At 39.3% G+C, this 25,928-nt stretch overlaps 1 protein-coding gene across 1 annotated transcript; it reads left to right on the top strand.

Annotated features, from left to right (window-relative positions):
* Positions 1-29: 29 nt before the first annotated feature.
* Positions 30-25,460, top strand: DZANK1 (double zinc ribbon and ankyrin repeat domains 1). The gene is made up of 22 exons (XM_030447458.1): positions 30-49; positions 825-881; positions 1,855-1,978; positions 2,622-2,742; positions 3,978-4,098; positions 4,438-4,531; positions 5,301-5,425; positions 6,294-6,379; positions 7,073-7,190; positions 8,151-8,264; positions 9,796-9,888; positions 11,983-12,105; positions 13,130-13,282; positions 13,888-14,116; positions 17,452-17,555; positions 19,681-19,752; positions 20,673-20,769; positions 21,925-22,013; positions 23,174-23,254; positions 23,796-23,923; positions 24,962-25,036; positions 25,295-25,460. Exons 3-22 carry the CDS (start codon positions 1,870-1,872, stop codon positions 25,458-25,460), a joined length of 2,298 nt encoding a protein of 765 aa, XP_030303318.1. The 5' UTR covers positions 30-49; positions 825-881; positions 1,855-1,869.
* Positions 25,461-25,928: the final 468 nt, after the last annotated feature.

The raw sequence follows: 25,928 nt of genomic DNA, 5'->3' as shown, positions 1-25,928 counted from the left end.
GGGCCCTGGGAAGGAGCGGGGGGGTGCGGCCCGGTGCGCGGCGTCTGTGGTAACGGGCGGGAGGGCGGGCCCGGGGGTCCGGGGGTCCGGGATCGAGCAGCGTGAGGAGACGGAGCATAGCCGGGGTAGAGTGGGGTGAGCAGGGCTGTATCGAGGGGATTGAGGGGGGTGAGCAGGGCTGTATAGACGGGATCGAAGGGCGTGGGCAGGGATCGAATGGGGGGAGCACAGCTGGGTAGCAAGGGCTGAGCAGAGTGAGCAGAGCTCTGAAGAGGCGATCGAGGAGGGTGAGCAGGGCTGTATAGCGAGGATCGAGGAGGTGGGCAGGGATCAAATGGGGGGAGCAGGGCTCTGTGGTGGGGCTTGAGTTGGGGGAGCAGGGCTCTATTGCAAGGACAGTGTGGTGAGCTGGGCTATATATCAGGGATGGAGTGGGGTGGGAAGGGATCAAGTGGAATGAGCAGACCTATCCGATGAGACTGAGAAGGGTGAGCAGGGCCATATAGCAGATATCAGGTGAGGTGGGCAGGGATCAAATGGTTTGGACAGGGTTTGATAGGGGGGTCGTATGGGGAGTGGGCAGGGCTCTGGGCTGGGACCAGGCAGGGCTGCAGGATCTGTACAAGGATGGAGGGGGGTGAGAGGGGCTGGGCTGTGCCACAGGGGGACGGGGAGCAGCGCTGACCTGTGTAGCACATGGCAGCAGGGATGGACCCCACACTGGTGAACGGGCTGGGCCTGCTGGGGAGGCTTGCGGAAGGCTTTGAGTCCCACTGCTGAGGGCTCCCAGAAGGCTGAAACAGGGTACTGTGCTTTTGGTCCAGGTGTGCCAAGAGCAGGCAGCTGCTTGAGGAGAAACATTCTCTGCCCCCTCTTGTCAGGTAAAGATCTGATCCACCCATCCTTGCTTCTCCCATGCCATGGCATGCAGCCCAGGAGAGTTTGGCTGAGAACCACTTGAACTCCTTAACCACTGCTTTGGCAACGCAGACGAGGAGATGGGCAGCTGCAGGCAGCCCTGTGGCACACCTCATTGTAGTCCCACTGAGAGCCTGGACTAGTGAACACCTCCCATGCTGAATCATTATTGTCCACATTGATGAGCAGCATTAGAGACATTTCTAGAGGATTGAAGGGTTGGGTTACAAAACCATATCCTTCTAGTGTAGACACGTTTCCTGGCTCTGAATATCTATTCCCCGGATCTGGGGATCTTTTTGTACTGTGAAATGTTATCAAATCCAAATGCATCTTTTGACTCTTGAATTGTGTGACATGATGACTATAATTCTTGATAAATCATTCTTGGCACGTGTTTCGTTTTTATACTCTTAATGCGTACGGTAGCTGAGATAAGCTTAAGGAATAGCTGTCCTGCTTTAGCCCTTTTCATGACATCTTCTGTATATTCAGATAGTCACAATGAAAGAAGAGGGTGATTGTTCCTGCAGAAAAAATGTCACCATATCTGCCGTTTTTAGGGTTGAGATACTTCACTGCCACTCACTTTTACCATGTATTACTGATGGATGATGCTAAAACTGTTTCACTTGAAAACATGGAAAGCAGACTTGAGCAAGGAATCCCAAAGTGAAATGAAAGTCATTGTGCTCATCTCAAGTTTTGTTCACAGTTCTGAAACAGGGGAATAAAAGTGTGATACTCATTGAGATGTTGCTCCTTTTCAATGTGAAAATCATGCAGATATTAATGAGAACTAACAGTCTAAAGAATCTTTTGTTCTCGCTTTTAAAAGAAAAAAAAATTAAGGGATGAAATCACCTTTAAAGACTGTATTACTCAATGTACTTTGTTTAGAAAAATTGACTGCCTTTTTTTTTTTCTTTTTTAAAGAACACTTCTGAAAAAATGACAGCTGGCTCTGTCTCAGTTCCTCAGGTCATACCACTTCGAATCCCTCTCCCAGGGAAGGCTAAACATCAAATAGACACAAATACACTTGTGGAAATAAAATCAGGTAGGAATAAGAGCTTTGACTCTATGTAAAGCCATTTCTTACAAGCTTATTTGAAACTTTTAACATCTTCACTTTCTTTGCATTTATTCATGACTTCTATGAGTGTGCACTTCCTTAGGAAACTCATACCAAATACACTTACTTTTTTCATTATTGACATGAATAATTTCATATGTGTTAGCAGTCTTAATTCCTTCCAAGATCAAGCTCTGAGCGTCTCATTTTGACCGGAAAACCAGTGCTTGAAAGTGTCATGTGCCAGGCTCACCCCAAAGGTTTTCCTTACAATTTTTGAAATGTCACCTTTCAGCATGGGAGAAAATAGCTCTCCTGTCATTAGAACAGACAAGCTGTTAGAATGTTTTCATACAAAACCATTGTGCAGCTACTTTATGAGAAGAAATATTGCTTATAATGGAATTGCATTTGTTGAGTAACTAATTTTTCATGGGAGAAACAGTCATGGTCCCAAATGTTTAGTCATTTATAGAAATGCTTTATTTTGTTTAAGCAAGAAATAGCAAGCACAGTAGTGAATACTACGAAGCACAAAGCGTGTTTTTCACAGGTTGAATACAATTTAGCTAATTACTTTCTCTGTGTCTTTCAGATACACCTGAGGTGTCAATTTACTACACTTTAGATGGTAGTAAACCAGAACTCATTAGGAAACCTGGCTATGGAGAGCATAGTACTTTTAAGTATAAGGGTCCTATCATATTACCTGTTGGGAGAATAATGGTCAAGGCCCTGGCAGTTACAAAGTAAGTATCCTCCTTTATTTTAGTGGTATTTTGTCAAAGGACAGATATTCCACTCATGGCTTGGAGCCATGCTGTTTAAAGCATGTTTTAATACCTCACAAATGAGAGACTTCCCATTCCCCATCCAGTTTGCAGTCTAAGTGATCTTCATGGGTTGCTTTAACTTCACTTTCTCCAAAGATTTCCATCCATTAAGTGTTTGTTCAGATGGATTATCTCTCCGATGTTTATCTCCTATGCTGTGGGTCCAGGCCAGTGAGCTGTAGAAGCTATGGGTAAGCAACAAATAAAATACACTATACTTATCCTTTTGAAAGTGGTTATTAAAAATGCCAGAGAAACTGGTATGATGTTTTGTGGGATCATCTGGTGATTCAGCAGATTTATAGAAGGTGATCTTCCCAGGAATATGCTTAGTTTCTCCTGAAGGAGCACAGAATGCTAAACCCCACAGCTTAAGTACAATGTTAGTGCAATGCTGAAGCACAAAGATAAGGTAATAATACAACAAATAGAAGAAAAATGGATTTTACTGCACAGACACTGACTTTCTCCAAACTAACTTCCTGCTTAGAGACAGAGAGGACACATGCATTCTGTCTGTACTTTGTGTTATCTTTTGTTTCAAGGAAGCAAAAACTTCCACTCCAGCTGGGGATTTGTGCTTGCTATTCCCCATTATTAGCACCCTCAGGCAGCCTTTGCTTATGTCTGCAGTGGAATGTGACAACACAAACCTTGTCCTATGTCTATTTTCTGATATCACTACCTGAATTAACAGTTGTTTCCAGTATGTTTTTATTATGGTATTTTCTAGAAGCTCTAGAATGACAATAAATCTGAAATGGATAGTTTGGACAGTTACAGCAATTTCTATGGTGCTGCTGTTATTTAATAAATAGTTTTCTAAAAAAAGTAGTGTGCTCTGTGCTGCTTGGATGGGAAAATGCATATGGAATTATGAATGGAAGAACAATTTTGCTCTCCTATTTTCTGCAGCACTGACAAACTGTAGTTACCCCAGAAAGCAGACACAGGATTAGCATGAGTATTCCTGGTAATTTCTTATCAGTAGTAGATCCTGTGAGTATTGCTCAAGATTATAGTTGTCAACTGAAATAATGACTTGCAAGCTTGGAAAAAATGTTCCAGTGAATGAGCCCTGTTCATCAGTGGTTTACTTGTTGCACATGGGATTGTGGCATGTATTTAGCCTTGTAAACATTGGTTTTCAGGGACTGCAGGGAGAGTACAATTGTAACAAAGGTGTTTCTGGTAGAGTACAAGCAACCAAACATCCTCTTCTCTGTTGGACACAATGACAAAGATTTCCTAAAATATACCACCACCACACAGGTACGTTTTAGAAATTTTAACCCCTGTATGCGTATAAAATGTTGTACTTATTATGCTATTTAGAGATTAAACCATAACTGCCCATACTTTCAATATATTTTATTTCCTATGTTTGCCCATGTTTTTACCTTGATCCTTTTTGTAATATTAAATTGTCAAGGGGACACATTTTTTTTTTCCCCACTGGCCTTTTATGACCCATTCAAGTAAATAGTTTTCAAAATACATTTGTAATGTAAGCTTTCCATATGCTTGCATCAAAAATAAATAACTATAGCAAGAGAGAATGAAAGAAAAACCAAGTATTTCATTTGGAATTCAAATGGAATCTCTTTTTAGGAGAGGGAAGGTGGAATTACTACAAAACCAAAGAAGAATGGGGTGAATGTAGAAATCAAGTCTGCCTGGAGTGAAGCACCACAAGATTTTCAAGGTATTACTTAATGAAACTGAAACAGACTTTCGTCTTAGCAAAAAATAGTATAAAGCTGTAGTAACAAGTGTAAAGCTGTAGTAACAAGTGTAAAACTTTCCTCTTATTTCACTGGTAAAATATGGGTAATTTTAAAACCATTTCAGAAGACAGAACATCCTCTAGTAATTCTTGTTTGGGTTGCTCAACACTGCAAATAGAGAACAAAATTTACGTTCCATACATATAACATTAACTCTTAAAACATATTAAAAAGCCATTCGTTTCTGAGCAACGTAACAAGGCCCAGTTTATATTTCCCCTTGTGCCAGAAAATGCCATTGAATTGATGGGATTTCACATTTTTTGCAGAGTTTTTTACTGATGTTTCCTTGCAGTAAGATTCTGAAAGCAGAAATGAAAGTTTGACCCAGATTTTCTCTGTAGATAAAGCCTGTTTTTCCATGGTAATAGTAATGGGGCTGGTTTAGAGTAGGGAACTGTATTAATGTTTACTCATTAATTTAGTCTTAGGAGCCATGTTCTTTTTGATCATGCAGGAAGGAAGAAAATTGTAAATAGAGAAAAATACAAACGTAGGCTCTTTGAGAGATGAATGAGATTTCTATTAGATTAATTTACTGTGAGTCCATGGAGTTTATTTGAACCCAAAATCTAGATGTCAAATTTTTAACTATGCTTAGCTATTGGAATTTAAAATGAGAATATGTTATATTCATGTTAAATGCATCCAGTGAATGACACTGGAATAACAGAGTTGTAATTTTATATTTAGAAACAGAAAGAAAGACTGGTCACAGGTCTCTGCAAGGACCACAGCTCCTTGCCAGTCGCTTGGAAACAAAAGAATATAGAGAGGAATGCACCTCAACACTACAGTTAGAGTCATTGCAGGTAAGCAAAGGGATGTTGAGGAAAACTGTAAAGGGCTATCATCAGAACTGAGCTCTAAAAAAAATAAAGATGTGAAGGTTTGTGATCAGTCTCATATGATCCCTCAGGAAGTAATAGCTTTGGCTGTATTATCATAGAATTATTTGCTTGGAAAAGATGTTTAAGGTCATCATGTTCAACCATTCACCTAGCACACTTCACACTAAACCATGTTCCTGAGCACCACATCTACACATCTTATGAATACCTCCAGACTGGTGACTCAACCACTTCTCTGGGAAGCCTATTCTGATGCCAGATAACCCTTTCAGTGAAGAAATTTTTCCTAATATCCAAGCTAAGCCTCTCCTGGCACAACTTGAGGCCATTTTCTCTTGTTCTATTTCTTTTTACTTGAGAGACCAACCCCTTCTTTGCTACAAACTCCTTTGAGGTAATTGTAGAGAGCAATTAGCTGTAAAGAGCAACATTACACATGATTAATTTAAATTTACTGATCATGACACACTGGAATAGGAAAATCCAAAAGCAGTACACAGTCATCAGTGAGAACAAAACCAGGCAAAGCAAATTAACAGTACCTGCATTCTTACTAATTCTCTTCTAATACATGACTGAATATGCAATTAACATATAATTATTGCTGTAGGTTACCAAGTTGATATCTTGGAAGTAAAGAGCAAGACATTGACTTATTTTTATTGGAAGAAGCTGTAAGTCCTTAATGCAGCTAATGGGGGAGGGGTTGAGTGTAGTAGATGTTCCTTAAAGGGAATCGTTTCAGTGCAACTTGTGTCAAGTATCATCTTTAGCTGATTTTGCTAATCTTATTTTGCTTACTAAGGCTAAAGAATTACTATTATTTCAGTTTGCTAGTTCTTCTGCAGTGACTAGCCAGAAAAGCTTAGCAAGCACACAGTTGGCAAGGATCTCGAGGGAAACAGATTTCCTCAGGTAAGTGACTTTTTCTATTAACGTATTTGTCCTGGGAAACTAACTGAGCAATTGCCTTTTGCAACCAAGTTGATAACACTGTAGTGCTCTACAAAAATGAGGAAAGCAAAGACAGACACTGGCTCATATGTGGAGAATACAACAAAAGTAGGGCTTTGAAAAACCTTTGTCTTACATGTTTTATTGACATCTCATCATACACAGTTATCAACTACCTTACCATCCGTTAAAAAAAAATCCCAGCAGCTGCAGGAATCAGATTTTCCTTTTTTTTTTCTTCAGATTTTGAAATTAGAGCACAGCCCTCACTGCTGTACATGGAAAGTGCTTATGAGAGTAGTCTCAGAGAGGGTGAGAACATTGATTCATATGAGTATTGAAAGGCTTATGGGATCTACACCAGTGGTTCCCCATGGTGCAGCAGTGAGGCCTGGTACATATCTGGTGTCAGGAGGCTTTTTTTTCTCACATGGTGAGGAAGAAAGTACGAAAGTCCATAGCAGTCAGAGAGCTTTCTACCCTGCAAAGCTGCTTACATGGATGCTGCAGTATAGTTTGGTGAACTACTATAGATTGGAAACTGCAGCTGATAAATTGGTGACCTAAATCCTGTCACAAAAGGTTCCAGATTAATCATCATTGTCAAATGGAACACTATCAAAGCAAACTCAGCCAGTTTGCTCTTATTTGCAGATGTGCACACTGTTCTGCACCTCGCCTATCTGACCCCTTGGCTCACTTCTGTCAGGAATGTGGATCTCCTGTTCCACCTGTGCCAGTATGTCGCTTCCCTCCCCCTGAAGGATCACAGGTCAGCAAAACATCATAACAGTCAACAAATCCTCTTATGGGAGAAACACTTCCTCAGCAGATTGCACACTTATGTTGGCAAAAACACTGTTTCGTCACACTTTCATGTGGGAAGCTCTGTTCTGATTGTTTTATTCACTACTCTTAGCAGTGGACTGATGGAATTCTGACATAATGGGTAAAATTAACTCATTTTGATTGCTTCAAGTGCTATATATTTTAATAAGGACAGTAAAGAAAAATTAGGTTGTGGGTTTTTTGCTTCTGCTAGGAAACATCACCAAAGCTAGATTCTTTCTCATTATGTAACAACCACAACCACATTTGTAGGACCTGTATATGCATCTTATTTCAGTGCTAACTAGTGCAGTAAGTTATTTTGTGACTAGTGTCTCTGCCTCATAGCTAAGAAGATCCATCCTAATATGGCTGAAATGTTAAATGGTGGCACATGTGGGAGCATGTAAGAGCACTGAGTTTTTACAGTGATGCCTGTATCTATCTTCTCTAATCTCTTCCCAAGATAATAACTTGATCTAATAAGTCAATATATTTTTTTCCTGTACAATAAGAAAATTGTCTTGTCTGGAGCAATGCTATAGTTTCAGGTGTTGACTGAGAACATGCAGTAACTCTTAGATTAAGTTCTTAAATTAGGAGGATTTGATCTGCCCGCATACATTGCAAAGTAACATTTAAAATGTACTGAATATTAACTTAGTATCTTTCTGGAATATTTTTAGTGGTCAGTGGAGCATTCTCTTTCTAGTTGTCTTCATATTTTCTCTATAGCCTCTAATTTCTAAGGATCAGTATCAGCATCTGTTGCTGTCAATTGTAATGTTTGCAGAGACCCTCCTGCTGGATATAGACGTTAACCAGGAAAATACTGAAAAACTCATTATAACCATTATGATGTCATTATGGTTCTTAACATGCTATGATATGGCTTTTTCTTCAGATGGCACCATGTCTTGAGTGCAGAAATCTTGTACCAATGAACACACCCACTTGTATTGTGTGTGAGTCACCAATAGCTCCACAGCTGCAGCCCCAAAACAACGTCTGCATAAAGGTACTTGAGGATAAGTATCTATATAACAAAAGAGCAATTTACCTCCTGGCATGCAATTTTACTTTATTATTAATACTTTTTCCAACTTGGATTTGTGTAAGTACATTATGGCATTTTTAAGAGCTAGCAGGATTAAGAGCACCTTGAATAGAAACAGTCATTAAAGGTAAACCTTACAAGATGAGGAAGGCGTGCTGAGGAGCACATTATGCAACAGTCTGGATGATGGGAATGCATGAACTTGTGCTCAGCAGAGAGATATTCTACGATTTTTTAGTATTACTGAGCATTTTAAGCTTATCAAATAGGTCTTCATTACTCTGCTTACCTCATTTGATTGTAAAAGCCTAGTACAAGTGGACTGGGTCAGTGGGTATGTGCTCAGTCAAAGCACAGTCTTATCCGTGATCCAAAAGTGCTGGTGGTCTTAGCTAGGCAAAATTTGCCCTAAGAAATGCTCCCTACCCAGGGGCATGGGGACTGTCTGTTTTGTGTGAGTGCAGTGATGGAGCAAACTGACGCTAATACGCAAAGATCTAGAGGTACTGATCATAGAATCATAGAATCATAGAAGTGGCTGGGTTGGAAGGGACCTCAGAGATGATCAAGTCCAACCCTTGATCCACTACTGCTGCAGTTACCAGACCATGGCACTGAGTGCCACATCCAGTCTCTTTTTAAATATCCCCAGGGATGGAGAATCCACTACTTCCCAGGGCAGCCCATTCCAATGCTTGATCACCCTCTCAGTAAAGAAATTCTTTCTAATGTTCAACCTAAACCTCCCCGGGCACAACTTAAGACCTTGCCCTCTTGTCTTGCTGAGAGTTGCTTGGGAGAAGAGACCAACCCTCACCTGGCTACACCCTCCTTTCAGAGAGTTGTAGAGAGTGATGAGGTCTCCTCTGAGCCTCCTCTTCTCCAGGCTGAACAGCCCCAGCTCCCTCAGCCTCTCCTCATAGGGTCTGTGCTTGAGTCCCTTCACCAGCCTAGTTGCCCTCCTTTGGACCTGCTCCAGGACCTCAATATCCTTCCTAAATTGAGGGGCCCAGAACTGGACACAGGACTCGAGGTGTGGCCTCACCAGCACTGAGTAGAGGGGCAGAATCACTTCCTTGGACCTGCTGGCCACGCTGTTCCTGATACAGGCCAGGATGCCATTGGCCTTCTTGGCTACCTGGGCACACTGTTGGCTCATGTTCAGCTTCCTGACAATCCAGACTCCCAGGCCCCTCTCTGTCTGGCTGCTCTCCAGTCACTCTGTCCCCAGCCTGTAGTGCTGCATGGGGTTGTTCCTGGGAGAACTGTATATGTTTTTTTTTTTAAAAATGGCATCCAAGATGCATAGACTTGTGATGACCAGGAAATATGGCCTAACTGAAGTCTGAAGCCCACAGCATGAAAGATCTCTTCTACCTGCAGTGCTGAATAATCACAGCACTTTGTAAGAACAAGTCTTATTATCATTATTATTATTGTCATTCATAGTTTCCAAATAACACATGAAATATGTTCTCTCTCTATTTAAAAGGGTAAAGTAATTTGTCAGGTGTGTGGCACAGGAAATCCTCTTCACCATAAGCACTGTGTGACTTGTGAAAGCAAACTGCCTGTAATACAGACGGTAAGGCTTCTTGCATCATTTGGCTTAATCAAATCAAAACATAACATAACATTCTTTTTCTTAGTGAAAATGAAGTCATATCCCTGTATGTCTCTCTTATAAAAGCAGATAATCCCTCCCCCATGCCATATTCAAGTCCAGTGCTCCCAGAGATGTTCCATCACAAATACCCAACTAAACATAAGGGTATCATATACCTTCAAGTTTCTGTTATGTTGGTTACAAGGAAATCTTGTTTGTATTTAGATTATTTTCAGTTGCAATAGAAAACTTGAGTATATACATCAGGAAGATCATTCTCATTGATTCCAATTATATTGTGAAATTAAAATATTCTTTTACATTATTTTTCTTATCTCCATTTGCTGCTTCCCCTATATGCATAGAGTTACTATGCTTGTATTTGGCTGTGACTCTGCACAGAGGTGAGAAAAGCAACAGTAAATGTTCCCCTTAAAATTGCAGTCTGTTTCAACTCCCCATTTAGCTTGCTTGTTGTGTTCCTCAGGAGAATTTTACTTTCACTCTTAAAAATCTTGTAAAACCTTATGCTACATTTCACTTCTTCAAGTTGTGATAAATACAAAAATTAAAGAAGAATAATGATTTGCAAGTTATAACCTGCCAGTTATATTGGCAATGTCTCGAGTTCTAATACTCAGTAGCTTGAGTCAAAGGCCTGAGGTGGCATTTCCAAGTGAATTTTATTAGGAATCTGTACTTACTGAAGGTAAACATGTTTAACTGCTTCACTAAATGTAGATATTAATATGTAGCTGCTTACATATGTAGGCACGTAACTTGAACCGTGACACCTATAGTAGCTAAGATTTAAAGTTAAAGTAATAACAATTATTAATAACAATCAGATATTTTACTAAAAATTGTGAGTGATTAGTGATAATAATAATTTCCAAATGATTCATAATGGGTGTAGAGTAACAAGGCAACCAGGTGCCCCTAATTGCCAGGGGGCATGAGCTTGTGTCAAGCCCACCTGTGCCTAATAAGGGCGGGCCCCAACTGCCCATGAGCAGGACCAGGGGGCCAATAAAAGGTCCTGCTCATGCGCAGTGGGGGCCCACTCTAATTAGGCACAGGTGGGCTTAACACAAGCTCATGCCCACTCCCTGGCAATTAGGGGCACCTGGTTGCCTTGTTACACTACAAATGGGTTTATATTAATATTAGTGGCTATTAAATAAATTAGATTTAGAACATATTTAGATCTGTGCACTTGTAAATTTTGCCTTCCAGGCAAATCTCAAGCTTCATCATTCAAATTGCTATGCAGGCCACAGCTGAAAATAAGGCTATTTTGTGTCTGCTTACTTGCTGTTGTGGTAGCTGTAATCAAAATAATTTCTCTGAAGTTCTGTTCCTTATCCATATTCCTGACTCACAGAGAACATGAACTGCATAAGCTCTGAGGCAATACCTAAGAAAACAGTTTTAAGACCTATTCTTCCTGACTAGGATCTATACACAACCTCCAGGAGTTTCAGCTGAAAAATCTTTCTTTTGCATGCTCATATAAGTTAATTGTAGTAGGAGAACTATGTAATATACAATTTGTGTGAGATAAAAGACTGAAAAATATATTCATGTAGCAAATACCAAACCAAAAGAAAACTCATTGAACACACTCTCCCTACCATACTACTACAAAGCAAAAACACAAAATAGCTTTTGTGGTTTAGAAGTGAAAACACAAGCTTATCAGCAGAGAAACCTCACTGTGCTTATAAATGAGGCCGTACAAGGAAAAAAGTGCAAATGGACACTATTGATAAGCATTTTTTTTTCACTCAGTTCTGCTAAAATATTTAAAAATTAATGCTACAATTTATTGTGGTTTTGTAATGAAAAAAATTACAGGGTAGATCCGAGTCATTCTGTTGCTTATTTCAAGTTGAAATAATTCCTTTAGGCTGAATATCACTTAGTGTTGTCAAAGTAGCTTGCTTTCCTGTTTCACCTTAATTAGAATGTGAACCTTTTTTCATAAGAATTCTTTTCTCCCTCATGTTTTCTTGTTGTTGTTTTATGGATTTTTTTTTGTGTATGGGGGGTGTTGTTTTATGTTTTTTTAAGCCTATGTTTGGAGGAGACATCCCCCTGCCTTATCCCAGCCAGCAAAGGAAGACAGTTCCATGCTCCAAATGCAATCATGAGAACCAATATGATGCCCATTTCTGTGATCGGTGTGGAGCCAAGGCACGTGCACTCTGTGTTTGTACTGATAAATTTGTTCTTACCCATCTATGACCTGCAACAATTTCAAACTGCTTTTTGCAAAACTGTTGCCAGTTAGTACACAGCTTATTATTATCAACATACTTAGAGAACATAGATTTATATAAAGAAAAAAAAAACAGATGACACCCTGACACCACATCAGTCAGTGACTTAAGGTTTTAGAGATGTAAACAAAATACCAAGGGTTATGCATTGGGTGATATGCAATAGCTGTGTCCTCTGCCAAAGTAGCATATCCACCAAAGCTTGAAGTATAGGCTAGCCTAATGCAAGTTTTCCCATATCTGCTCTGGGCTATGATCATCTATATAGGCAATTACCAGAGATGAGATGGTGAGTGCAATTTTTTGGCTGAAGGCCTCACTATTTGTCACAAAGACAAATACCTAGCTGCTGTCCAGTAGAGCTTTTTCAAGGTACAATCAATGTAAAAAATTCCCCCTGGAATATGTTTTTATAAGTATAGTTTTTCAATCTAAGATCATAGGCAAATATTATTTTTTTTCTGTGAGATGGGTCTGCATAAAGTTTTAAACCCACTGCTGTATACATACATACATAACCATTGGTCCTTCACTGTACCAGGAGACTCAGGGTAGTGGAGGTAGTGATGGATTCAACAGGAACGATCTGGAGTCAATATTCGATTTCAGAGCACACACTAGAAATGACAAGGCTTTGCCAAAGAAAAGAAACATTTTTTGAAGTGTATGACAAAAAAAAAATAACATACCCAAGTACCAGATCTGTCTGAAAATATGTTTGTTTGCAAAGCACAATGACTTATTGTCTTTGATTTGCAAGCTTTACTGTCTTGCATCTGCCAGTGTGTTAGCAGTCTGGTATCCTGGTTAGTATTTCTAGTCTAGTAGCTTTAGTTAGTGCTACTTTACTTGCTTTTAATTCACAACACTGCTTTTATGTTTCTCTAACCATGCATCGTATGTTTCTGTAGTGAAAAGTGTTTCATTCAACTTTCCAGCCTGGACCTCCCCCATCCTATTTCACGTGTTTCAAGTGTGGTAGGAGCAACCGTCCGTACGCTCGCTTCTGTGGGTCCTGTGGTGTTTACATAGAGCCCCCATCAAGCATGAGTTCTCAGAATGGCAGTGGAGACTCACTGGCATTTTCTGAGGTAAGACACACAATATTACAGCTAGAAGGCTCACTCACTGTGGGTGTAGATTGGCACAGGTTTATTAATTTCCTCATGGAGGCAACATTGTGGTCTGTTAGCATGCTGAGGGCAAAACCAAGGGTATGTTTATTCTGAGAACTGCTTTCTGCCAAAAAGTAGACTTAGCCAAAGGCATTAATCTAAATAGGAAAGTGAGAAACAACCAGCTTTTCAGAAGTATTAGCTCTTTAAGTACTTTTACCTTATTACATGTGAATTAGTTTTGTCCGGCAGATGTGAGGCATCCCTTCATATTTAACAGTGTTTTGAAAACTCTGTTTTAAGAAACACTGTAATACTTAGCAAGGACAGCTTTTGTGCTACAAAAGCATACAAGTCATTCTGCTGGCAATCATGAAGAGTTTTGCTTTTGCTTGAATATTTGTGATAAATTGCATCATTATTACAGACTGGTAATTAAGATCAAGAATTGTTACTGATTCTTCCTGCCGAGCATTTTAATTCCTTGACAATTTTGTATACTGTTCTGGTTAATTTCAGCTTCTAATCTATTTAATTACATCTAATTATATTACTTACACTTTTCTTTCCACTCCCCACAGGCTAAACGATTTCAAGCTCAAATTGTCTGGCAGTCTCTTCCTATTTCCTTGCCCAAATCAAGGCCAGAACTAAAAGAAAGAGAAGATAAAGGAACCCAAACAATTGGACTTTTTTACCCATCTAGCAAGCTGTTGGAAAAGAAGGAGCTTGAGCTAATTTCACAAAAAGAAAAGCTGGAAAAAATGAGTGATCATAAGCCTCTTCTGACAGCCATTAGTCCTGGAAAAGGTTAGGAGTTTTGATTTTATGTTTCCTAAACAAAGTTGCAATATGTTACCTTACTTTTTCTCAAAAAGATTATAGTACATGGAATGTGGCATCAATAGGAAACCGATTTACATCTTTACAAGTCTGTCTTCCCACCACTCACTTGTAAATGAGGTGCCTTAGAAATCAGATTGCTGATCTCTGTGAATAACTAGAAGAAAGCCTATCAGAAGAATCAGAATTATTGTTACTGACTCCTGTGCAGCCTAACTAATTTGCTAGAAGTTTGTTTTCATCAGAGCCTGCAAGATCAGTGGTGGGTGTCCTATATTTGAATTGGAAACCACTAAACAACCATCCCATCTCCTAGCATCCTCCTTACCCCCCTCAATGTGAAGTTCAGGTACAACTGAGATATTGCCTTCTGGGAGTAGTTAAACAAGACTGAGATACGTGGAGCTGTAGCTCTTGAAAATATGATGAGGATTGTCTGTGTGGAGAAATTGTTTAGGTTTCTTTTGAGGAATAAATTAGAGAAGTTTCAGAAGCAAACTGATCTAGAAAAAGGGATTCTTAACAGGATTACAAAATACAGGGTTGGTAGAAACCTTGAAAGCTCTTGTAGGCCCCATCTTTTAAACCCACAAAGGTATCAGTACATCTACATCTCTCATTGTAGAGATTGTCCACACACACTACTGTGTCAGTACTGCAGATGATTTTATTTCACAGTCCCTGGTGTAGTCATTCAATTCTTTGTGTAAACAGTTCACTTGACTGTTTAATGTCATTAAAAAGCTTGCAATTTGTAGTTTTTAGTTTTAGTAGCCTCAGAAAACTCCAGTGTCAGCTTTCTGGTTCCAAATCCTTGGAGACAGTCCATCACTATTACTAACAGACCTCAGAAATGGCCCAGTTTTCAAAACTGCCTTAATATTAGAGGGCAGTCCAGCTGTGCAGTCCAGAGAATATGTCCATTTTACAACACTACAGCATCAAGCCATGGTTACTTTTTTTGATCCACTTTTCCAACTATAGCTTTTTTCCTACAGTAAGACAGTCATGAGAGTTATGTATCTATTGGGCAGAAAAAAATAGCTAATGAATGATAGAACTTCCTGGTTTGTCTCTTATGTACTCTTTATTTTTTAAATTATCATTGGGAAAATCTGTTTTCCTACTCTTTTGCTCTGAGATGTGGCATGTTCTTTTAGACATCACTGTCAGAAATACACTTGACTCAACATGTCAGGGAGCTTAATTTAGTCAGAGATAATAAAAGACTGGCCTGGAATAGTGCTGAGGAAAAAAACAAGGTAACACTAAACATTCATGTATCTCTGTCAGAAGTACAGCTCTTGACTTGTGAGTGAGAATTTCTTTCACTGGGAAGGGTTGGGAAGAAATTCTGAGCTGCTCCTTGAACAATGTCTGGTTTTATCCATTTAGCAGAGGTAACTGTTGAAATTGCACTGTATATTTTATTTTCCTTTAGACACTACCAAGGACTGAAGTACAAATGTCATTGTCTAAATTAATAAATGTCTGTTAACAGCCAAGCCTTTCATGCTGTTCCCTTTCTTTGATGTTAAGCTATATATATGGCTTAAAACTACATTTATCACTAAGATCCGCACTATCACTCAGGAAAATCTCGTTTATATGTGTCAAATATATCCATTATTTCTTTAATTCATATAGTATCAGACATTCAATAGTAAAGTTTTTAAATACAAGCTATTTCCTGACCTTTCCTGAAGATTATTAACTAATAATCTTTTCTTTTGTGAAGTTAAAACAAAACAAAACAAAACAAAAACATTTAGGACAGGGGGAAATAACAGCAGTACATTAATCTTCTGATGCATACTGCCTCTTTTTTTTTGTTTTTTTTTTTTTTTTCTGTACTTTGTCTGTTTTGAACAGGAGCAAAGTTATTTATTAGGTAAATTTACAAAGAAGCCTCTACCTTTCTACTGTAAAAAACAATAAATCATAGTGATAGAGGTGTAATCAACTACTGACAACATGAATTCAAGTATTCCATCACAGCTGCCAAAAATCTTTTTAGATGTAATAAAAAGTCAAACATGCAAGAATATGTTCCCAGCCAACTGCATTTTTTGAAATAAAATCCCGGGATCTAGGCTAGCTATGAACCAGCTTATTGCAGATAATACTGACTTCTCTGGAGGGATCACTCACCAAGTAGTAGTCTAGCTTAGAATTTTTAATTACTATTTTCAACTTGTGTTAGCTTTTGTATGGGAAGCCATGAGAGGGAACAATTTTATATTGCTCTGTGGATATTTTTTATATTGTTTTAAAGCTGCCTAGCAAATAAGATTTGCTGTTTTCATTTTCATAGTTTCTACCAGCTTGATCTTGGAAATGTCCTCCAAGCACAAAAATCTTTATGCACTTGTCTTTTCTTCTAAAACACAGAGCAGCATTTTTCTCTGACTTGGTTTCTTTTGGTTTTGAGCTTCATTTAACATGGAGGGAAGGATAAGGTCAGAACAACTTCATCGTGTCAGTTAAATAAGGTTACAAAGCCTACACAATTTAGACAGAATAAATCCTACTCTACTTTCCATAAGTATGCTCAAAAATAAAATTAACCAGATCCTGGTAACAATCAATCACTTAAGACTGAGAACAAGTCCGTTTGTTTCTTTCTCTGATGAAAACAGAACATTGCTTCAGAAATACTTGGAAACACTGCAAAAACCCTAAATGACTTGAGTTTTGAATCCAGGTGCATTCAGCCCCTCATGTTTCATGCCCTGTAGAAGAATAAAGGAATTCTGAATCTCTCCCAGAAATCCTGACAGAAGAGCAAGAATGTATAAGCTTAGAATACAGTCTCCCATATATAATAAGAAGGCATTTATTTGGAGAAAAAATTATACATAATACTGTATAGGTTGAGTTACTATGTCTGCAGTTTTTAGATTTGGTTTATTATTACCTATCAGTGATCTCAAGTCAACTAAATGTCAGTTCAATAATGCACGATTGCTTAGTTGTAATACTGTACTTTTAAAAAAATTGTCTGGAATAGTGTGAGATTATTCTTCACACAGAGCTGGTTTTGTTTCTGAAGGACAATTCCAATACATAATTTTGTTGTTAGTAGAGGTGCCCTAAGAATTAATTATAACATACAGATAAGACAGTATTTCACCTTTCATAGATGGCTTCTCCTTTTCTTCTTTTTGTTTTCTAAAGACTAAACCAGATTTTTTTTCTGTCTCAATGAAATTATGGGGTCTTTTAAATAATTTCTCACGTGAGCAGAGAGATATTAATCACAGTCTCAGGGATTTTTCTCCTTCTTAACTCTCTCTGACCAGGTTACTGGAGAAAACAGCTTGATCATGTCTGTGCTCACCTTAGAAGCTACGCTCAGAACAACCTTGAATTCAGAGCACTGATTGGAGAACCTCATATGGGAAAGGTAGGAAGGAGACTGTGAGTATTTTCTTCCTATGAAGCCTCATGAAAAAATTATTGTGGCTTCTAGATAAACACTAGAAAAATAAATGTGTCCATTTTCTTTATACTCTGACCTGTTTATGTGTGTTATTTATTTTGGTTTGTTGCTCCATTTTTTTGGTCTGTCTTTTTCCAAAGATTTTTTTTTTCTTTCCTTCCTACGGCAGTTTCTATTCTTCTCTCAACTCACTGCTATAAGAGAAGGGATAGAAGCCAGAAAGCTCTTGCTCAGCTGCTTTATCCCACAGCAGGCAATCAAGAAAAGGAAGAGATCACTGACATCTATGTAGCTGGTCAGTTAAATAAGCCTTGCTAGAAATGGAATGTAGTTATATGCTTGCCTCAGCTCTGGGCTGGATTATACCAGCAGATAGCAGCAGTTCTCTCTGGCTGCATAGTCTGCTTTTACTATAAATTATACCAGTATTAAAGGAAGGGGTTATTTAATTTCTTAATGGAGATATAGTCTTCAGATTGCCACCAAACCACATTAAAATTATTAAAGGGATGATATGAAGTAGATGCAAAGTAGAGCTTTTTCCTAAGGAGTCCTAGATGGAAATGGAGTCTTCCTTTTCTTGCAGTCCTAAAGTCCTAATATAACTGAGGGGTCCTCTGGTCCCTGTCCTGATGGAGGATCAACACTGCCTAAACTGTTCCTGACAGATGTTTGTCTTGAAGCTTTTCAAACTCACCAACAATGGAGATTTCACAACTGCCCCAGGCAGTTTGAGTCCATTTCTGCACTCAATTGTCCTTACTGTTCAGCTGCAGTACTGTGTTGCTTCCTTTGGCAGCCCTGCAGGGTTAAGGAGTTGCATCCACTCTCCCTGCTTCCTAGGTGCTGCCAGCACAACTGCTTGAAGCAATGTTCTGTGGACTGGATGAGGTTAAAATAGCTCTGGAGAGGAAAAAAGTACATCAGTGCTAGTACAAAAATAGGTTGGCAGTTGCAGCTGAAAGTGGGTTGCAAACAGAAGTAGTGTTGGAGACTCCTTGACTTGGTATAGCGACAGGGAAGCTTATTCCTAGTATCTGACTAAAGTCTTCCTTGTTACAGTTCAAGCTCATGATTTCTTAACCTGTCTTGACTGATATGACACACTAGTCAAAAAAACCCCAATTTTAGCACATAGAAACAATTCCAGAAAAGTTAGTGGGTTTCAGAGTTCTAATTGTCATTTGGCCAATTACACTTGTACGAGGTGTAACACTCCATCAGACACTTTGCATCTGAATTCTGTACCCACTGAGACCTACTGGGTCTATTTGTATGTCCAGAAGATGTAGTACGGGTACGACGATATCTGCTTGCTGGAAATGAAATACAGGTCCACCGCAACTTGTCTCCTTTGCTAAAGGATTCAAAATGCCTGAAAAATATTACATTCCCCAGAGAGGGCCATTCGTGCTGCTTCTTGGTCTTCTGTCATCCTATTGTCTTGAAACCACTGCCCCGAAAGTAAGAGAAGTAATTCAAAGTGAATTCCAACTATCTGGCCTTAATGCTGCTTTTTTTTCAGTTTTCACATGGATTAGGAATAGAATTGTCCTCAAAATTCTCAGCCTGTTGCAATATAACCTTGTCAGCTGCATTCCACTTCTTTATAATTATTCATATATATGTATATATGTACATATATGTATAATTATTCATATGTAACTTCAATATTTGTCTTGCCAGCAGTAGTGTCTCAGTGAACCAATATGGAAAGTTGCCCATGTTTTACTACTGTGTTCCTACAGATGGGTACTACTAATGCAGCTACCAGTTCTCCTGGAGCAGGCAGTCCTAAGACCACCAAGGCTTTCATGCAGCTGCAAAATCTGTGTGGAGAATACCTGAACTTTAATGAAATATAACATTATTACATCTTCTGGCATTTCAGTCATTATGATATTTCCAGTTACTCAGGATACCACCTGCCAGTTAGATGGCAAATGTTGGTACAAAATCACAAGCAGGCAAAGCTGCATGTGTGATTTTGTGTATTGGCTACATAATAAACATCATCACAAGACTTATTCCTAAAGCTATTTCTGTGTATTTTTTCAAAGATACACTAATGGTTGCTCTTTCCCTCTAGATTAATTCTGCTACCATCCATGAGGATGACTGTGAAGTTACTATTACATTGAATTATGCTCTTGCTATTAAGGTCAGTTTGGGGGATGAGGGCTGTTGTTAAGCAACTGGACTTATTGCTTATAAGCTGTGACTGGACCAGTCATTGTAACACTGCTATATTTAAAATTCAGGTCTAAACAAAATCTTTAGTTCAGAGAGTGTTAACTCACCACTTCAGAGAAAGGAATCTTTTTTTTTTCTGTTTGAGCTGGCTGAACAGGTATCTTTATCTGATTAAGCCAGATCTCATGGTTATGTTGCTATTATCTTGCATTTCATTAATTTCCTATTAAGATTAATGTTCTTCCCTCGAATGATGTTGTTTCTAGCACCCCTTAGCTCTTGGTATTAGAGCCTACTACAGTCTGCATATTGTGCTCTTAATAAATAGGCTTACAATTTTTCAGTATGGAGACAACGTTTTGCCAGAGTTCCTGTTCAAATACATATTCAAATACTTAAAATACCTATCTCCAGAATTACCATGTTCCAAAAAACACCCCCATATTAATTTCCAGCTTTTCAAAGATTAAAATCTACGATTTCAAAGATCTAAAATTCAGACTGTATCTCCTGTGTAGCATTTTTAAGATCTTACCTTGCCAAATGGTGCCTGAAAATGTGTATCACATCATTTCACAAGTGCAGAGCTAATCCAGTCTCTGAAGTGGTGGACACACTTCAATTCAGATGAGGATTTTTATTCCATTAAATGAGGTTGTGTCCCTTTTTAATTTTTTCTTTTTTTAAATCAAAACAAATACCTAACACAAGGTTTAGAAAAAATTGCTAGATTATTTTTCTTCAAAACAGGGTTGAATTACATATAATAATTTTTGTGCTGATTTGTAATTGATATTTTTCCATGGAACACCACCATTTTGTGCTATTAAGATTACAATGGCATAACATGATAATCTGATCAACTTCCTGCATTTGATGATTCTACAGGATAATCATACTAATAAACCAGTGAAGTTCAGCAGTCATTACCTGAATACTGTAACAGAAGCCAGAGGTGAACAGGACAGCAATCAGACTAGTTTTGGTGAGATTTTTTTTTTTTCTCCCCCTTGTTCCATGTCTTTATGACCGACCATAAATAGAGTAGCCAACAATATGGAAATAGTATTTGAAGGCTAGATACTGAGTTAGGCAAACAAATATATTGCCACATTGTGCATCTACATATAGATCTTTAAAAGTCTCAAAATGTGGCTGAGCTGAGATTTAAGCAATGTACAGACTTTGTCAAAAGTACATGAGAATGTTTCATCCCTAGAGGAAAGCTGGAGAGGCCAGTAAAGTGCAGCCACAGCACATACAGCCTTTACTGTAGTGATGAAACTTATAATCATAGAATCACAGAATACTTTGGGACCTCTAAAGGTCATCTAGGCCAACCCCCAAGTCAGATGCTTTGCATAGTGTCTTACAATAGGAGCTATAAATGTTAATATTATCTCTACTTCTGAGCCATCACAGGGACTTCAGCTTTGTCACACTTGGCAAAGATGAGAAATTACTAAATACATTAATTCTAGACCTACTTTTCAGAAATGCTTCACTTGCATCTCCCCTTGGCATCAGTAATAGCTCAGCACTTTAAGCATCTCATATTGGATTTGAGTTTTCGTTAAATCAACTACTTGTAAAGTCAGAAATTCCTGAAATTCCTATGGTATAATTTGGCACACTTTATGTATAAATTTCATCCAGTTTGTGCTTCTAATCTGAGACTTGGCAAGTGGCAGCCACAGCACTAGGAACTTGTTTTCTCAAGTGTCAATAATGTGCCTGTGATTCCAGGCACTCTAGTAGCACCTGCTCAAAGGTCCCCACATGCTGTGTTTTTTCCTTATCAACCATCCTGCACATTGGTAGATTATGTCTCATAAATAATGGACCTCTGTTTCTATTCAAGGTCCTCTAGTCTTGTTCCTAAGTATTTGGGAGTTAAACAGCACTGAAAAATTGTAATGGTTTTGTAACCTTTTGTTAAAACCAGTCTGATCTGCAACAAATATTTCATCACTTTCTCTTGTGGAAAACTGATAAATATTGCTTTCATTTCAACATAAAATAAAATATTTTTGTGGATAAATTATTTCCAGATCTCTCCCCCAGGTTCTTTTTAGGGACAACAAGACTTGACTTTACAAAGACTTTACTTTGAATTAACATTTGTTTCCCCTTCTGGTAGGCAAGGATGATCATAATCTTTTCCATTCAAGAGGCAAAACAAAGAGAACAAATTCAAGAACACTTACAGGAAAAGAAGATAAGCTCCCCGTATGTATCTTCTGCCAATACAGAAAAAAACCTACTAATAGAGCAGCACTAACTTGAAGGAGGGCATCCAAGGGTAAAAACAAAGCTTTTAATACTGCCTAGGGTTGGGGGAAGGAAATGGGACTAGTCCAACTTAACACAAAACCTGAAAATTGGTAGCTGACATTTTGGACCCATTCTGTTTTACTGGCACAGCAATAGATTTAAAGACTATTGCACACTGATTTTTGTTACAGGTTTTTCTCAAAAGCAACATCAGATGGAGGCAATATTTTCTTCACTTGACCCTTACTGCCTGGTTTGGGCCCATCGGACATACCCCTGATTGTGCTAGAATTACTGTTCAGACTGAACTAGACAGGGGAAGATGATCTGTGCAACAAGCTTTTAAGTCAAATCATTTTTCCTGTAAAGCTGAGATGTCAACACAGCCAAGGGCTAGCTGAATGCAAGAAGTAGGGCTTTACTTCCACTTCAGAAAGAGCCTGGAAGCACTGCCTACTAAATGGATAAGCATTACTAGCACAGAAAACTTCAAAAAGAAATGTCCGTTAATCTCAGTTGGCCAGCTCAACAGGTGGAAGGAAATGTAGAGCTTTGTAATATGAATGCACATATAAAAATGCTTGGTCAAGTGATAGGGCTTTTGAAAGAGAAGGAAAGGAGATGGAAAGGTGGAAAGAGATAAAAGGAGGTCTTTGTGTTGATTGGTTGGTTTGTTTGTTTGTTTCAAGATTTGGTTATCAAACCTCTGCAAGGCTATTTATTTCTCAATAAAATACTTGCATAAGTTCTGGAAACATCAAACTTTAATTCTACTGCAAAGAACTCGTACCCATGTTTACTGTGATTAACAGATGTTTGTACAGTCTCAGCAAGCTGCACTGATGTAAAGCTAATTGCTTGCAGACATGTTTGCTGAATCAAGACAAGTAGTGAGGTATTCACCTGGGTTATTCAACACTTGCTCAGATTCAGAAAAATATTGTCATAGCAGGGTCCTGAGTTAGTATTGCTGAAACTCAGCTATGTTGTGTTCCTCCCTCAGCTACTATCTTGCCACTGTGTGCATTCTCTGCCTTTACTCACAGCTTGAATATGCTTCACCTACTCACATTTTCACTGTCTGAAGTGTTACTGTCTCTTTTGTGTTTCCACAGCCAGAGTCCAGGCAATTACTGGATGAGTTGGGTCCAAATGGGAAAGCAAGAATCATGTTGCTAGACCAATTGCTCAGTGAAGTAAGTTACTGCTTTGCTGACATTACCCCTTCCAGCTCCCTGACCATTTACCCCTGGAGTCTTAGCTTGGTATCTGACTTCATGCTTAAGAGATAACATTATTGCAAGACAACTGCCTTCAGGGTGAAAGAGCATTTTGCAGAAGAAATATCCTGATCTATGTTTATATAGGTTCCCCTCAAATTTCTATTTGGACAACATGTAAGGCATTCCTGTCTGGGTTTGTCAAAGCCACATAGAAATAAAAATACACTTATTTTATAGTTTTGGGTCAAATCCTCTGTACAGCAAAAGAGAGCATAACCTCTTCCTTTTTGCTATGTGGGTGCATCCTGATTGTTATAAACATTTACTCTGGTTTTGAGCTAGGACAAACATTTCCAGAAGAAACATTAAGAATCAATACCACCATCTGAATATTTCCCTGTCTTGAGCACAAAGACCTTTGGCCAACTTAAATTTGTAGACTATTAAAGCAAGGTGGAAGCTGAAGAATCTTTACAGCTCTAAGAGCTCACCTTCCTTATCCTGTGTGTCCTAGGGAGCTGACCCGAACTGCACCAGCGAGGAGGACCGACCTGCTCTCACAGTTGCTGTCCTTAACAAGCATGCAGAAGCAATCTCCCTTCTCGTGAAGAAAGGCGCTGACATTGATCAACAGTCAGGACTGTAAGTGAGCACTGATTCTCTGCCTTGGGTCTTTTCAAGTTTTACCAAAAAAGTACTTGCTCTCCAATGTTAAGAGAGAATCCTGGCCTGTATCAAGAACAGCGTGGCCAGCAGGTCCAAGGAAGTGATTCTGCCCCTGTACTCACCACTGGTGAGGCCACATCTCGAGTCCTGTGTCCAGTTCTGGGCCCCTCAGTTCAGGAAGGATATCGGGGTCCTGGAGCAGGTCCAAAGGAGGGCAACCAGGCTGGTGAAGGGACTCGAGCACAGACCCTATGAGGAGAGGCTGAGGGAGCTGGGGCTGTTCAGTCTGGAGAAGAGGAGGCTCAGGGGAGACCTCATCACTCTCTACAACTCCCTGAAAGGAGGGTGTAGCCGGGTGGGGGTTGGGCTCTTTTGCCAGACAACTTTCAACAAGACAAGAGGGCATGGTCTTAAGTTGTGCCAGGGGAAGTTTAGGTTAGATATTAGAAAGAATTTCTTTACGGAGAGAGTGATCAAGCATTGGAATGGGCTGCCCAGGGAAGTAGTGGATTCTCCATCCCTGGAGATACTTAAAAAGAGACTGGATGTGGCACTCAGTGCCATGGTCTAGCAACCGCAACGGTGGTTCAAGGGTTGGACTCGATGATCTCTGAGGTCCCTTCCAACCCAGCCGATTCTATGATTCTAATGTCCCCTCCCTTCTCTAAAAACCTGTAGTCAAGGAGCTACTTTCAAAGCCAAATTACCAAAACAAAAATAACCCCTCAATTTTCAACTGAGCAAAGCTAATAGCATTCACAGTCCTTCTTTCAGTTACCAGCTTTCTCATAATTTGTTAGAAAAGCTGCTGTTGCATTCAGTTGCTTCCCCCGCCCTCTTTAACTCAATGATAAACCACACTAAAGCCTAACAACAACATCGCTGTGACTCCCACTGAATTCTCTACCTTCCTATTCATTTTCCTTATTTTAAGGCTAATTTGCTAGACCGTTTCTCCATGGACCAGTGCAGTTTCCGTAGGTAATAAGCACATTGCTCATTTCTCCTACACAGGCACAACAATACTGCTCTCCATGAGGCAGTTCTGCTTGGATTGGAGGGAGTGGAGTGCATCCGAGTCCTGCTACAGTAAGTACAGTAACAGTAAGTAAGAGCTGGGGCTACAGGGTACACACAGTCTGCCAGCATGGATCCCATCAGCAACACTGGGAGGCCAGAGCCTGGCCAAGGCTCAGCACTCCTGTCTCATAGCTGTGTCCCTGCAAGAAGTGGCATGTAGAAATTGTGAGGTGACTCTGCATCAACATTACCTACAGGCCACTTCACTAATTCCAGTAACTTGGAATGATTTTCAGAGGCTTAAAACAATCTTTTCTTTATCTACAGCTGCAATGCAAGTATAAAAAAGAAGAATGCAGAAGGGCAATCAGCATATGATTTGGCTATTACAGATGGAAATAATGAAATTATTTCCTTGTTCACAAGTGAGCTTGGACAGGAAACACTGGACAAACTTACAAAACCCAGGAGCATTGATCTTATTGGTGTGTGATTGTAAATGCCTTCTCCCCAAGATGGGGCTGGAGCTTCTTGGAGTTTGGGAGCACTTAAGCACACACATCCAGTTCAGTCTGTCACCATCACAGCTCTGTACAATCAACTTGAGCCAACTCAGACAACTATTTTGTACAAGATTCCCCCATTCCTTCCCAGCAGTTCAGAGCGCAGTTCTTCTTTCTGCACTCTCTTCTGCAAGATGTTTTTTTCCTTTCCAAACTTTTGCAAGGAGAAGGACCAACCAAACCTTTCAAGGCTCAAGGACATTTTAAGGAGATCTGATGAGTATAGCTTAGGAGTTTGACATTTGAGCAATAGCACTGCAAGCTGTACTTTGATTACTTCACTTTCTGATTTGAAGTTAAAACTGCATTCAGTGCAGCTCATTGCATTAAAGGTCAGATTCTTTTCTATCAGAAAAGTGCATAAAATTACTTTGCTGTTTTGCCCTCCACTTTTATTT

This window comes from Calypte anna, chromosome 3 (genome assembly GCF_003957555.1).
Source record: "Calypte anna isolate BGI_N300 chromosome 3, bCalAnn1_v1.p, whole genome shotgun sequence".
In the NCBI taxonomy this organism is placed as follows: Eukaryota; Metazoa; Chordata; class Aves; order Apodiformes; family Trochilidae; genus Calypte; species Calypte anna.
This window is presented reverse-complemented; position numbering and strand designations above follow the sequence as displayed.

What these genes read in the sequence shown, in the direction of transcription:
- DZANK1 (XM_030447458.1), top strand. Translation starts at nt 1,870, where the DNA reads ATGACAGCTGGCTCTGTCTCAGTTCCTCAGGTCATACCACTTCGAATC. An exon ending in ATTATGCTCTTGCTATTAAG is followed by an intron (nt 19,753 to 20,672) that starts GTCAGTTTGGGG and finishes ATGATTCTACAG; the next exon opens with GATAATCATACTAATAAACC. An exon ending in TGCATCCGAGTCCTGCTACA is followed by an intron (nt 25,037 to 25,294) that starts GTAAGTACAGTA and finishes CTTTATCTACAG; the next exon opens with CTGCAATGCAAGTATAAAAA.